At 38.1% G+C, this 14,242-nt stretch overlaps 1 protein-coding gene across 10 annotated transcripts in view; it reads right to left on the bottom strand.

The window, feature by feature from the left end:
• The window catches only part of adgrb3 (adhesion G protein-coupled receptor B3), a 119,908-nt gene that overhangs the window by 35,742 nt on the left and 69,924 nt on the right, over positions 1-14,242 (bottom strand). For all 10 annotated transcript variants that reach the window (XM_030106443.1, XM_030106445.1, XM_030106438.1 and 7 more), the window contains 5 exons: positions 11,709-11,817; positions 4,515-4,661; positions 3,528-3,603; positions 668-770; positions 62-105 (listed from right to left, as the gene is read on the bottom strand). In XM_030106443.1, the coding sequence (XP_029962303.1) occupies positions 62-105; positions 668-770; positions 3,528-3,603; positions 4,515-4,661; positions 11,709-11,817 (479 nt within the window). The remainder of the gene's footprint in view (positions 1-61; positions 106-667; positions 771-3,527; positions 3,604-4,514; positions 4,662-11,708; positions 11,818-14,242) is intronic.

Here is a 14,242-nt window from a genome sequence, read left to right as displayed (position 1 = left end):
ACCCAGGAAACTTTGCAACAAAAAAGCTCGGCGATCACAGTGAAACTGCTTGCCCACTTACATTATGGTGCTGTCCCACAGAGCACAGTAGGGGTTCATTGTTCCCTGCAAGAAAGGAAAAGGACAAAATTGTTTGGTGAATTACGCTGAAAACTGATCATTTTCATCACCACCACCTGCATCAGCATCATAAACCAACGGCACGTGTAGGTCTTTCTTCTGCAACATGTGCCGAGGCTCACATAATAGAGACCACCAATTTGTGTGTGCAGCCTGCACTATTACACACACACACGCACACGCACACACACACTTTTGCTGACATGCTCAGACTGACTTGCCCTTCATTTCTAAGATGAATCAAAAAAAGCCTGGATCACAAAAAGGCCTTGTCTCGTAATTATCTGAACACACTGCTCTCTTCTGACACTGGGTGCTCGCAAATTATTATCAAGACAATTAACCATCGCAGTGTGTCGGCTAATAGGAGGAGGCATGCGCTGTGGGTTTTTAAACGGCACTCAGTCAACAAATGAAGGCTTTTCCTTCTCTAATACTCCGAAGAACTAAGTGAAAATCAATAATTTGCAGAATCAGAGCGACATACAACGTTCATGACCATGTTCGTTACTGCGACTGAAAGTGAGAAGATGCCTGGAGTGTTTACATTTGCCAGGTGAGCCAGTTCGATTTCCAGATGGGAGTCGGTGGCCTTCGGCTCGGGTCGCACAGTCACAGCGATGACCTTGGAGTTCACGACTGTGTGGTTCCTGAGTGAGACAAGCACGTTGAGAGATTAGAAAATGAATCAAGTTTCTTGCATGTTGCTGAAATCCGCACTTCTATTTAACTATATCAGAAATGCTGTTTATGGAAGCCTTGATGCTCACCTTGGACCTCTTTAAATCTTCCAAAGTATTCATCTTTTGTTTTACTTTTGCATCATTTGAACACACATAAAAGTATTTTCTATAATTTTTGAGAAAGTCTAAGCGTCTGTTTTAACTTCTAAAGATGATGATCCTGAGTTACCATGAAAGAATCAAAGCGGGTGGCCATGACTGTGCAGAAGAAGATGACTTTTAGAATCACCAAGGTACACCGATACGTCTTATTTCTGTGAGTTAAATAAAACTTTTATATTGATTTCACTGTGTTTTATATAAAGTCCAAAAGGTTATGATATTTTTTTTTTTATTTAAATGTAAATTTTAATTCTAACTGTGGTACCAGGTGAGTCATAACCTATGAATAAGCTCAACTGGATTTTGTGTGTGTGTGCGTGTGTGCGTGTGTTTGTGTGTGTGTGTGTGTGTGTGTGTGTGTGTGTGTGTGTGTGTGTGTGTGTGTGTGTGTGTGTGAAATAAACCAGTAAAGATAGCTGAACAATGCACTGTGCAAAGCTCCTGCACTTCTGAATAATCTGTTCTCTTATCAAAGAGATCAAACCTTTTCCTTTAACTCAAGTAGAGGATGTGAGTAATAATAAGCATCAGACTGACAGACACAGCATACAACAGTAGCATCATCTGTTTTTGTTAATTTGGGGACATTTTCTACATGTTTTGTCTTGAAAGTCTCTCTCTGTTTGCTGAAACTAAACTGTAAAATTCAGAATGCAAGTTTTTCCAAATCAATTTTTCCACTAAAACTTTTTTCAAACTACTCGAGTGCTTTTTGCTTTGACTACTAACCCAGCTATTTCTCTCTTTTAATAACAGGGAGACTCAAAAGCTGCCCATTACACATCAAAGCATCCATATAGAGGATGTTTGCCAGTAATGGTGCAAAAAGAAAAAAACATCCAAGCCGAGCAGAAAACAGCGAGTACAAAGCTGGGCTGGGCTGAAAGAGATATGTCTTTGTATCCACTGCTCTTAAAATCTGGCATTACAAGTCGCGTTTCAGAAAACATCTCCATCTATTGTATAGTTGACAGAATACATTTTATTTTTATTTCGAGTTAGAAAAAAAAACGTATGTGCACTTTTTGCATGGAAGAAAAGTATCACCTACACAAAGAGAAGTGGAGGTGAGACTGCAGCAGCCTGCGATCCACGCAGTAGCACTTGAGCCGAATATATTTCTAGCTTTTTTTTTTTTTCTTGCATGGTACAAGTTCATGATTCTGCAGTTATTTTAGAAATGAAATCAATGACTAAATGGATAGGTTCTTTAGTTCCCTGCTCAGGGTGAGCTGACAGACTCTTAGCGTCTGGTGGGATAAAAGTTTATTTTTCAATTGAAAGTTCACAACCTTAAAAAAAAAAAACTCACAAATTTAAAATACTACTTTTAACATCATGTGTTCATGTCTTTGTGAAGTCGCCATGCTTCAGTGTCAGATTATGAGCGCCTGTCTTCATGTAGTTAGACGGCCGCTGCTCCACCTGTGACAGCTGGCCTGGTGGGTCCTGAAATGACCAGTCTGTCCTCAGGATGTTGCTGCCAGGCACTTGTTGATGGGGTTTTGACACCAGGTGTTAGTTTGGGACATCCAGCTGCTTTTTCAAACAGTAACGTCGTCCCTAATTAACCGGACATTCTATACTACTGTTATAGTTTTATTCATTAACACAAACCTGTACAGGTAAATCTCATAAAGCTTGAATGTCACTGAAATGTTACCAGCTCCGATCTTTATTTTTACACTCTCAACATATAGAAAAAACATTTCAATCATTTAAAAATAAATTATTGTGAAAATAGGAACAGCGTCTAATGTTAATGAATATTCTGATAGTTGGAATGTTTTTTTTATTTTCATGACATAGGGGCTAAAACTGATCAAAAAGTGAAAATGGCAGTGGATGCTTCAGTTCTTATGTCAAATACAGAATAAAGTAAAGTTTAAGTTCTTGAAAAATCATCTGAAAAAAAAGGTTTTTTCCAACTTCTTATAGGGAAAGAACAACCTCTTTCAAAAGTTTTCCAGTTGAAATTGTGGACATGTATTTGTCTATTATTTTATGTATGTATGTATGTATGTATGTATGTATGTTGTTTATATATTTTTAATGATTTTATTCCAGTAGTTGTATCATCGTGTTACCCCCAAGATTTTTCAGCATTTCTTTTTCATTTTTACATTTATATTTAAAAAAAAATCTAGATTTCCAATTCATTTGTTATTGGTAATATTTTTATTTATGTATTTGTATTCTTGAATTATATTTAATTCACCATCACTTCAGTATTTTGCTAATCATTTCTACAATACTCTTTTAATGCTATTTTTTGTCGTACTGTCTTTTGTTTTATCTTTCTTCAGTCTTATTATCGCTGTGTCAGTCCTCTGCGAAGCACTTTGACTCGTACTAACCTGCATGAAAAGGACTTCATGAAATGTGATTGACGTTTGAATTCTCTTAAGTTGTAAAATCTCTGTGTCACTCAGAGCCACAGCTCGGTTTTCAGATTTGATCTACTCCTGTGAAAAATGGTCGACACCTTTGCAGCTTCTAAAGGATTAGATTTCTCATGTTTCCCCTTGCCAGCACACCAGAACACAAACATGATGTACTTACTTTGGTGAAGGGAGCATGAGTCCGAGAGTCTTGTAGAGAACGGTTCCCAAAATAAAGACGGGCGATCCCTCCATATCTGAAAGAGAAAACGAGGAATGTTTGTGAAATACAGTCAACCTGTGACTTTCTAAATCACATAACTTCATAGTACAGGTGGACTGGGTGTTAACACAAGGGTAAACACACACACTTCACAGACTTTAGATCATAACATGGAGTTGTTACCCACAAGGAATAATAGTCATATGTTTTTTTTTATGATTTATTGCAAAAATTAAAAGAAAGCTGCTCTCTAAATGCTGAAAACTGTTGCTTTTAGGTTTATATGGTGAATTTTCATAATTTAAATAAACATTTTAATTGGGTTTTAGATTACTTGGCTTTGATAAACTTGCAACTTTGAAGTGTTAATGTAAATTGTGCCAGTAACACTTCCAAGAACTTTTTCTCTCTTTTTATTTCAGTACCACAGACTCTGTTGACTCCAGTCAGAGAAGTGCTAAAGTCTCCCGTAGAATCAGCGTCTTCCTCTGTTCAAATTAGAGTGGTTGGGATTAAGCACAATGTGTGGGTTCTTAATCAATCGTTTGTTTTATGTTTGATATATCCCAGATAAGACTGATTACACCAATTAACCACATTGACCGGCTCCGGATAGCAATATGCCGAGGACACTGGTGGGATGCTAAAAAGCTGAGGTGTTAAATAAAACAACGAGATGTCCGAACAAGTTTAGGCAAAAAGACTGGTTTTGTTTAAAGGACTGTGGCATTATTTTGCTTTCCCAGAGCAATGACTGATCTCGCACAAAATGTTAACCAAATCAGAACTTATAACAGATCATGCAGATTTGTTTTATGTTCCTGCATATGCAGTATGTCCTGAGTCAGGAATTGTTTGTACTCCTCGCACAGTTCTGACCCCGGAAGATGGATGCATCGGACTGGGAGTCAGATGGCTCTGTGATATACGTGATCAGTCACATACCTGCTGACTGGGAAACAAAGAGTCCCTTTGGGATGACCACTTTATCTTCAGAGTTCCTGGCCCAGTCGACCATGCCTTTACGGCCCTTCATGGGGAAGTTGATGTCAGTCATCACAGACACTGCTGGGAGCCTCTGGATGCTGGCCACTGCAGTGTTCACAAAAACAGAACAGAAAAGCAAAAACAAATACTTGTAAGTGTTGAAAAGATGTGAGTGTGTTACACGGGAACTCATCCTATCAAACAGGTATTAACTCTGCTGCAAAATCCGGTCACTGGAAGGAGAGGAGTTTGACATTTTGGACAATCAGTTCATTTTCTGTCTGGAGGAGAGAAAAGGATCGATGCCACGGTGTTGACTGTACAGACAATGTGAAGCTGAAGCAAACAGTCTGTTGGATTTCTGACACTTTATAGGAAGAAATTATATCAGTGATGTGAAGAAGTTTAATCCAAATAATGTTCTGCAGTTAATAAATGATGATGATATAAAAATATTTAGAATTTTAAAAAATTAATAAAACAAAGAAAATGTTTAATCAAATAATCAAAAAAAGCCATGTAGAGGACACATTCCACACTCTTAATAGCTCCTATCAATTTAATAATGTTTGACAAATTATTATTAACACACAGTGTAATAACCACCCACAGCATCACAGGATCAATGTGAAAGAAAAAACACTTCTCATCAAAAGTACATTTTATCAACCATCATTTTAACATTCACCAGCAGTACAATGACTAAAGTTAAAATAATTAAAGTTTGAAATGATCTTGCACTGAAATGACAGCAGCTATTATACAGGAACAGATTCAGTCATTGACCTCGCCTGGCATAAAGAACCGAAACACGCAGAGAGTATCAGTCCAGCTCTGTGCATCAGATGCAACTCTATGGTTTTGGTTTGGAGCAGTGACTATAGAGGAAGTGAAATGGGCAACAACGCTGCTTTTCCAGTTGAAACATGAGATAACCATAAATAACCATAAAAGAAACAGTAATCCTACGATTTCCAAAGGGACTGAAGTCTGGAGGGTTTCTGAGCAACATCCTTTAAGTATTAAAATACAACAAGAAGAAATGCTGAGTTGAAGAATGTAAAAATAAAGCACACTATTATTAAAGCCTTTTGAGATCCATAGTAAAGTAAAGCTCTTTGCTGATGTTGAGTAAAAGTTGTATAAAACTTTTCAATAAATTACTAATGCACCGGCAGTGTTTGAATCGCACCACATCTTAGAAGTTGTTTATTTCATTTTGAAAGTGCTTTGAGAATTTTGTCCTTTGGGAAAATACATATATTGGATGTATCCTTCTTGAAATGATGACTTCTCACATGGTTTATGGTTGACCCCCAATGTTGACCTATGACCTATGTAACAACCAATAATGCAATGATGACCAATAGAGCTATACCTGCTGATAGTCTCATAATTTTGGTCGTTTTCAATGTAATAAAGATCATAATGTAATCCTTTGCCAATAGTGTAAAACTCTGTATTGGATCCATTATCAAAATGACATTTGGTCAATAATACATTGTTATTATATGATTGAAGTAACATTGAAAAAAATCCTTACAAAGTGTAAGATGCAGCCAATAATGTGATAAAACTTAATAAGTCTCCTTTCTTCTGGTTGTGTGCAGATCAGGGATCAAATATAATCATTGTGGACTGAATGGTTGTCAAATTTATTAAATGAGGAATGAGAATACAAACTATGCAACACCCTCTGTCGATGGTTATAAAAGATCTTTACTATTTTATTACATTATTAGCTTCATTTCATTCAGAATGGCCAGAATTATCACGTTATTGTCTGTGATTAAGTCACAGGTTTTGACAGACCTATTAGTGATACTTCTGGAAAAAAGTGTGACAAACATTCAATGATTAATAATTTAAAAAAGAAATATATGTTTTAAAAAAAAGCCAAGTGTGCATTTGAATGATTCATGTACCCTTTTACCACAAAGTACCAAATCAAAGGTACAACTGGCACCTGACACACAGAAGACAGGTAATCTCCTTAATCACCGTTTCTTTCTCTCACCTCCCTGCTGAGGCGCCATAAAAGGCCAGTCTGTGCACTGAGGCAACGACAAGGAAAAACCCCAGGATCAACGGAAAAGTCCTTAGCATTACAAGGGAAGGATAAATCTGTCCTGTTCTTTACCTGGTATCACATCCAGCCCCAGTTAGGTGGTGCTCGAGCAGAGGGAATCTGGGGCTAATCCGGCCATTGATGCAAAGCTTCATTGTTCCTTGCGCTGTGCCAATAATACAATTTGAATTCTGGCGAGGCTCCATGTTTGACTGAAATGTGTGACAGTCAAGGTGTGCCTGTGTTTGGGATGATCCTGCAGTGGGCATGAAATCACAGAGCACCGCAAGACCTGACGTTTGCAAAGGGGCCTGTTCACAGCACCAGATGTTTGGAGCAGCAGCAGCAGCGGCGGCAGCGAGTGTATGTTTATTTGTGTACGTGGTTTTAGTCACAGATCACACTGTGAAACTCAACATGGTGCAAGGAAGGCTGTCTCTGAGTCCCGGGTAATTCTGCAGGTAAATGGGGCTTTGCGTTCGCCTGATGAGGCCAGGAAGAACAAATAAAGCCTCTGAACTCCGATTCAGAGCCTTAAGAGTGTTCTGAGCGGCTCACTTTCATAAGAGGGAATTAGACCATCGCTCATTACGTCTGAATGTGTTGATCAGAGGTTCAGCGTTGTAGCGTTGAAGTCAAGCAACAAAAAAAAAAATATATATATATAAAAAAAAACATTATTCACAGGAGAGGAATTAATGAGCATTTGCAGCCACTGTGTGTAATATGTGTGTGTAATTGAAATGAGTCACTATTAATGTCAGAATTTTCTCTCAGCAATGAAACAGAAGCTCACGAGAACAAAAATTGGATTAAACTGTGTGATATATTCCACCGAGCTTCACTGTGCCCTCCAAGTGTTTGCCTGGGAGGAGAAAGTATGAGTTGCTGGAGTAGAGAGCCTTTTCCAATCAAGGTTATTTGACTAAAAGTAGGAGGACAGAGGACGATCCAGTGGTGACAGCCAGTATTTATCTCGGTGTCAAGAGGCTGCCATAAATTAGTGACGAAATGATGCCGCAATATCTTTCTCTGCCAGGTGCTCCACACTTGGCTTTCACTGATGGGCCCACAAAACTTTCCATTCCTTTAATCAAAATGGCCACGTGGCCGCCAGGCAGAAAATACTGTTGCTGACTACTAAAACCTGTGCAACAACAAACAATCCTACAGAAAAGAGTTTTGATCCACTTCACACACAACGGTATGGTGGAAAGATTACAAACACAGAACAGTCATACATCCTTTTTACTATAATGGCTGCAATTCAAACTGACAGCGACAGACAACCATTTACACACACATTCACAACTACAGAGACGGCTTCAAAGTCATCAATTAACCTGAAAAACACATAATAAGCAAGCTACCCAAAGGAACACACACACATACACACACACACACACACACACAAACAAACAAACAAATGTGTCGAATTCAAATTAGGGTGGTTAAACATTTGTTTGGTTTGCTTCTATGTTTTTACATTGAACATTGCAATAAAAAAACAAAAATAATGAGCACAATGAATACACTCAAAATGAAAACTTTAATCTACATGAAAAGGAGCAGGAAGAAGCAGAGGCTTATTGAATCCTCCCCCGTCTCCAGTCAGTCTCTTTGCATCCTTTTTTTAACCAATCGCAAACTCATATACATTATAAACGCAAACAACTGCAAAACAAAGCAGAGACGGCAACCAGTAAGTAAATCAACAGACTGAAAAAAAAAAAAAACACTCAGTTCCTATTCGATCCTCCTCCTTCCTTGTGCCCGCTGAACATTTTTTTGTACCGCTGTTTGAACTGCTTCGTGGTGGGACATGAGTTCATTCACCAGTCCGTTTCACAGTTTCTCTCCACATATTGAAATAATAAATGTTTTTAAAGTATGTGGGCGCATTGATTTTCATAATTTTTTCAGCAAACACTCTCTGTATGTTCTGAGTTATTTGATGCACTGTACATCATTTGCACTGTTGAACCAGAAAATGAACCAAATCTGTGAATTTTAATGTTTTTGACAAAAAGAAAAGTCAATTTGTGCTATCTCTATTGCTGGTGTTATGAATGATCCTTATAGTGCTTTTATTGCAGCATAGACAGTGAATGTAGTGATCATTTGTCAGTAAGATCCCAAATCTCTGCACAGTAATTTAAATATGGCGACATTAGATTCATCCTTGTGTAAAACAAGTCTTACTGTAAAATCTTGGTACTTTATCATGAGTAGTTGCCGAGGTTCTGCTTGATTTGAGCTACTTATGCCCCATTACTGCACATTTCTCCAAATAACTACAAAAACCAAATGTCCCTGCTTGGCCTTTATGCTCCAAACAAGCTGTTTTAAAAATGTGCCTCCATAACCACATTGACAATGATGCTGTACTTCCACATTTCACACATCCTTATGAAGGAAATTCTTCAAGAGTCTGACAGAAGATGATTTTAAAGGAACCACTAAAAACAATTGTGCTTTTTTCTTTTATGTGCAAATATTAAAACTGTGTGTAAACCCAAACCTTCCATGCACTATCATCATCGTCATTTTCCCAAATTGTCTATACATTTATGTCAATTAATTTGTCTAACTTAAGAAAAAAAAATCCAGTAAAAATTTGACACTTTTCTTTAGCATAAAGCCTGCAGGTTATAGTCGCAGTTGCTTTTGATTTTGCTCTCATTTTTCCTGAACTGAAGTCAAAGATGTAAGACTACAGTATGTACACAAAAAAAACGGCAAATTTACCCCTGTGGGACTATTAAAGGATTTTCAACTTCATTTTCAAAAGGTCTGTTTCTCTCAAGCATTGTTAACAATCTGAGCAGAGAGATGCTAATTAGACAGCAGGATTACTGTACAGCTGAGCCTCAGGCAGGCCACAATAACAATCACTCTAAAACGCATAGTTTTACAGAGTTTGGGGGGATCCTGAGGGAGGGGGTCAGAAAGTCATCAGTATCTGGTGTGACATCAACAAAGCACTCACTCACACCACACCATACATGCTGTCTGTCCTGTACAGTGAAAACAGGGATTTATCCATTAAGGGAACGCTTGTCTAATAACTCCGATGACAGCAAGGAACACGCAGACAAGCTTCCCTTAGAAGTTTTCTGACAGTTTGTGCAGAAATTCTTTTTGGAAACATGGAGCCATATACTTTGAAATAATAATAATTAAAAAAATAATAATAACTTTGTGACATGAATACGTTGTCACCTGGAAAATACTTGTGTCAAATAAAAAAAATCTAATTGAATTAAAAACATAATTCAGAAATGTGAGAATGTATTGGTGCTTAGAGCAGCAGTAATGCAATACACAGGTTTTGCAGAAAAAAAAATTGCCACAACTCCATTATGCTCCTTAAAGCCGGGCTCCTGATTATGCCAGTCTGTGCTTTCTTTGACTGAGACACTGGGCTGAGTTGCATCATTGCTGCGTGTTCATCAAAAAGATTTTCTGTCGTGTCACATTTGACGTATCAATACCTTTAGTCTAAAATCCCACTGATTTGATTTGAGGCCAGACAAATGATATAGTTGACTGATAGAATGACAATCAAGGATTTCATACTGAAGCTCTGCAACACGCACGGTTCAAGGAAAGAGTGCAGGTGGATAAAACACTTAACCACCAATTTAGAGTCACTTTCACAGCACTGATTTCTCATTGCCTATAAAGCAGAGGTCATGTGTTAATGCTTTTTTGAGCATTAAAAGGAGGGAGTAGCATTGGGTTCGGACGACTACTATTAAGCCAAATTGAAAGAAGTATAAAATAGGAGAAGGGCACAGAAATATTCTCACATCTGTGAAAGAAGTCATTAATGTCTGGCATTGTGGAATACATTGAAACCCTATTTCCAAGTCTGAATCCATTAGTTAATTTGACTCTCTCTGTGTTTCTTAATAGCATTTTGATGGGTGCATTCATTGAACCATGTTTGGTATGCGATTCTGAGGGGCCACCTATTCATCATTATGGAAATCATATACCATAAAGGGCTCGCTGGAGTGAGTGTTTGCTAGAAGTGGGTCAAACGTTTGCTATTGTAAAGAACACAAGGAAGAAAACCTCACTCTTCAAGAGGAATTGCCTACCAGCTCGGCAGTACATGCTCATATTCAGTTGCATGAATAAATCAAGCCCACAGTTCTATTATTCCATTCCAGTAAGACACCATTTATGGCTGAGTAAGAAATGAAATGCCACTGAGACCTCAGATCATCCAAGAGCCTGGGCGACACAAGCTAAAAGAACCCACAGCCACACTAGGGAGAAGAAATATTGCACTCAATGGCTCATATCCATAGACTCTCTTTTTTTCTTCTTTTTCTAAAAAAGGACTTATAATCTTGACAAAAATCAGTGTTGCAGAAAAGCTCATTTAAGCCACAGAGTAGGGTGTGTAATTAAACTTCCAGTTTGTATAGTCTTTTATCATACTCTCCCACGATATGTTTTTCTGTGACTGTTAATCTCACAAGAAAGTGACTTTCTTTTTTCTTTTATTTTTTTTAATCTATGCTGCTATGCCACGAAAAAACATGCTCAGAGGTCTGCTCAACTAAATCGCGCCTCTCTCAAAGAACTGCAGTGAAAGTGCAGCATCTGACAGAGTTATTGTATCTCTAAACATACAAGAATTTCATTTAATGATTAAAAACATGGCTAGGACAAGAATATCTGTGATCTGATTAAAATATTTAGTTACAATTTTTCAATGCACTACTTTACATAATTCTTGGTGTTTTAAACTGCATTTTAAACACAAACAAATCTTCTGTATTTGGAGTAATCATCACTAAAATGTTAACTCTTCTTGAGAAGTACTGTGTGTGTTTTATTCAAAAGAATTTAGCACATGAAGACCACAAGATCAGTTTTAATTAACAAAATTGATTTGCCGTAATTTTAGTCCTCCCCCCTCACCATGCACCATTTATCCTAAATTAATGCTGGTGGGGAGGAATTGACACTGGACGTCAGCAGAGTGGAAGGATTATGTGTCCATGCAGGACAGACATTTACTGTAAGATGAGCACAGTGGCTGAGAGGAAAAGTGGGCTGATTCCTACCCAAGTTTCCAGTCATCAGATAGGCGTTGTGGAAGTCCTTCATGCCCAGTCCAACAATGTGTATGAACTCCTCGATGACCTGCATTAGCTCCACTGCTCCGGGGTAGATCTGGAGAGGATAAGAGGGACAGTTGAGAGGGCGAACAAATAGGAAGACACTTTTGAATTGAATGACATGTCTGCGATTTCACAAATGCTGAAAATGTGGATTGATGTTGAAATAAAAATTAATATTGCGGAAAAGCGGAAAAAGCAGGCTGCAAACACTTCTTAGCAGCAAACTGCAGACCTATGGATAACTACAAATCCTGCAAATAAAACATAAACACTTTATTTTAGATTTAACTGTGGATGAAATTATATGTTTCTTTTCTATTTACCGTGTCAGATATTACATCCTGCAATTTGCAACATTTGTCAGCTCTTTTATATTTTTTATAATTATAAATGCATTTCATGTAATTGGGTCACCCACAGCTGCAACATTTAGCTGATTGATTATATAGTTTGAGAATAATTTCCATATAATTTGATTGGTGAATGAATCAACAAAATAATCTCCCCATCAACTGGTATCAGGAGATAATCATTAGTTGCAGCTCTAATTGAACCGTCCATGTGACATCGGCATCAGACCCATGACCGACACATTTGCCAACACAGTTGCAGGCTGGCTTCTCCTCCAAAAGGCGCTGCCAAGTCAAGGGTGATTGCCTCAGTTGATGTGCTGCTTCATGGACATCACCACACAGTGAGGAATCATACAGCCAGGAATTCAGCACCACGGACAGCTCCATGGCTCCAGTGGCCACACTGCTGGTCCAGTCAGCTCTTTCTCCCTCAAGTCAATAAATCAAAGGAGCGTTAATCCAATAATTGACCTTCTAAAGATTGGACCACACTCATGGCTGCTAGTCTGCTGGTGAGTGGTCTAATCTAATGAGAGGCTTTCGACTGGGCTGCACTGACAGTAGGGATGTGCTACTTCTTACCACATTTGTGTCCGATTGTAAACGCTCATCTCTGTTGCTCAAAATACACACAGGACAATGCTGTGATAACAGTTCAAATCTGTAAGGGCAACATGTTTTTTTTTTTTTTTTTGAAACAATACGGGACTTTAACGAAATGCATGTGAATATGGTGATGATATCAAGCAATGAAAGAGGCTGTTGTGTGTCGTTTCAGAAATAACACTTTGGCGTGAGTTGATTTTCAACAAACATCTGAGGTAGGTATTTCCCTTGTCTATACCATTTTGTGTTCTCTGTGTCTGCACATGTTTTTACATGTGCAGCTGCTAAGTTCAGCCATGCTGAAGCTGAGAGCCTCTGACACAGCAGAGTGAAAGCCATAGTGGGGGAGAAAAGCACATCACGTCGCCCCTTCCGGCATGTCTGACGCAGAGTGCAGTCATGCTCGTTCTGCAGGTCTCCATGGCAACCATGAGATGTGAAGGCAGCACAGGGAAATGGCTGCAGAGGAGTTTCTGTAGACAGAGCTCTTCCTTTCCTTGCCATGGTAACAGTGACAGGAGGTGAATATATAGTGATCTGTGCACAAAGCCAACTCTACAGCCAGTAAAAACCTCATAGTGAGGTGTTTCATGTGAGCGTTGTGAATGTCCACAGCGTGCAGTGTGTGGGTGCTGTGCAAACTGAGACTGGAACACTCATTAATGCAAGTATTCCCAGCAAGTGAGAAAAACGTTAAACTGTGAAGTCCAGGCGTCGTCTGTTGAAACCAGACATCACTGAACCTGTGTCCACTCGGTGCAAAGACAAAATTAAAGTAGCACTTCTCAGATATGTGCTTGAATTCTTGTTGGCAAATAAATTGTCTGAGCAACTTCTAGATTTTTTTTTCAACTTTCTTCCATAATGTTATGTTAATGGTATGAAAAATATATGATGAAACATTTCCTGTTGAATATGGAGAAAGATTCTGCTTGTGTAAGTTTTACTGAATCAATGACGACACTGTGCAACGATTCTGCTTTACAGCTTTCATATTAAATTTAAGCAGAATTGTGTTTTACTGCTCTGAACTTGAGTGATATCTCCACATGATTTAAGACATAAATAGTAAAAACTGAGAATATGCTTGAAGATGTGCGTTTTGCATGTGAGACCAGTCCAGAGAATATTATATCTACACAAGTGCGGAGGGCGTTTCAACATTTTTTATCAGATTCAGAAAGAGATTTACCTTATTCAGGGAATTTGTCAAGTTAAATAAATAAACATATATTTTTGTAATTAGTTGATGTTTTTTTTTTTTCGTTTTTTTTTACATATTCTATAATAAATAATAGGGAAATCATTGTAACTTGGGTAGTTTTTACACCGAATGCCCTTCCTGCTACAACTTGGATGTCAACTTGAATTTTCATCCTCAAAGTCAACCCTTAACAGTATGGTTAATGTTGACTTTGGAAAAAACACACAGACAGACGCACACGCACACACACACGTAAAAACTTTGATTAACATCCTTCAAAAATATTTTGAGGCTAATTTTTTTTTTCTCCTGAT

This window comes from Salarias fasciatus, chromosome 13 (assembly GCF_902148845.1).
Source record: "Salarias fasciatus chromosome 13, fSalaFa1.1, whole genome shotgun sequence".
Classification (NCBI taxonomy): Eukaryota; Metazoa; Chordata; class Actinopteri; order Blenniiformes; family Blenniidae; genus Salarias; species Salarias fasciatus.
This window is presented reverse-complemented; position numbering and strand designations above follow the sequence as displayed.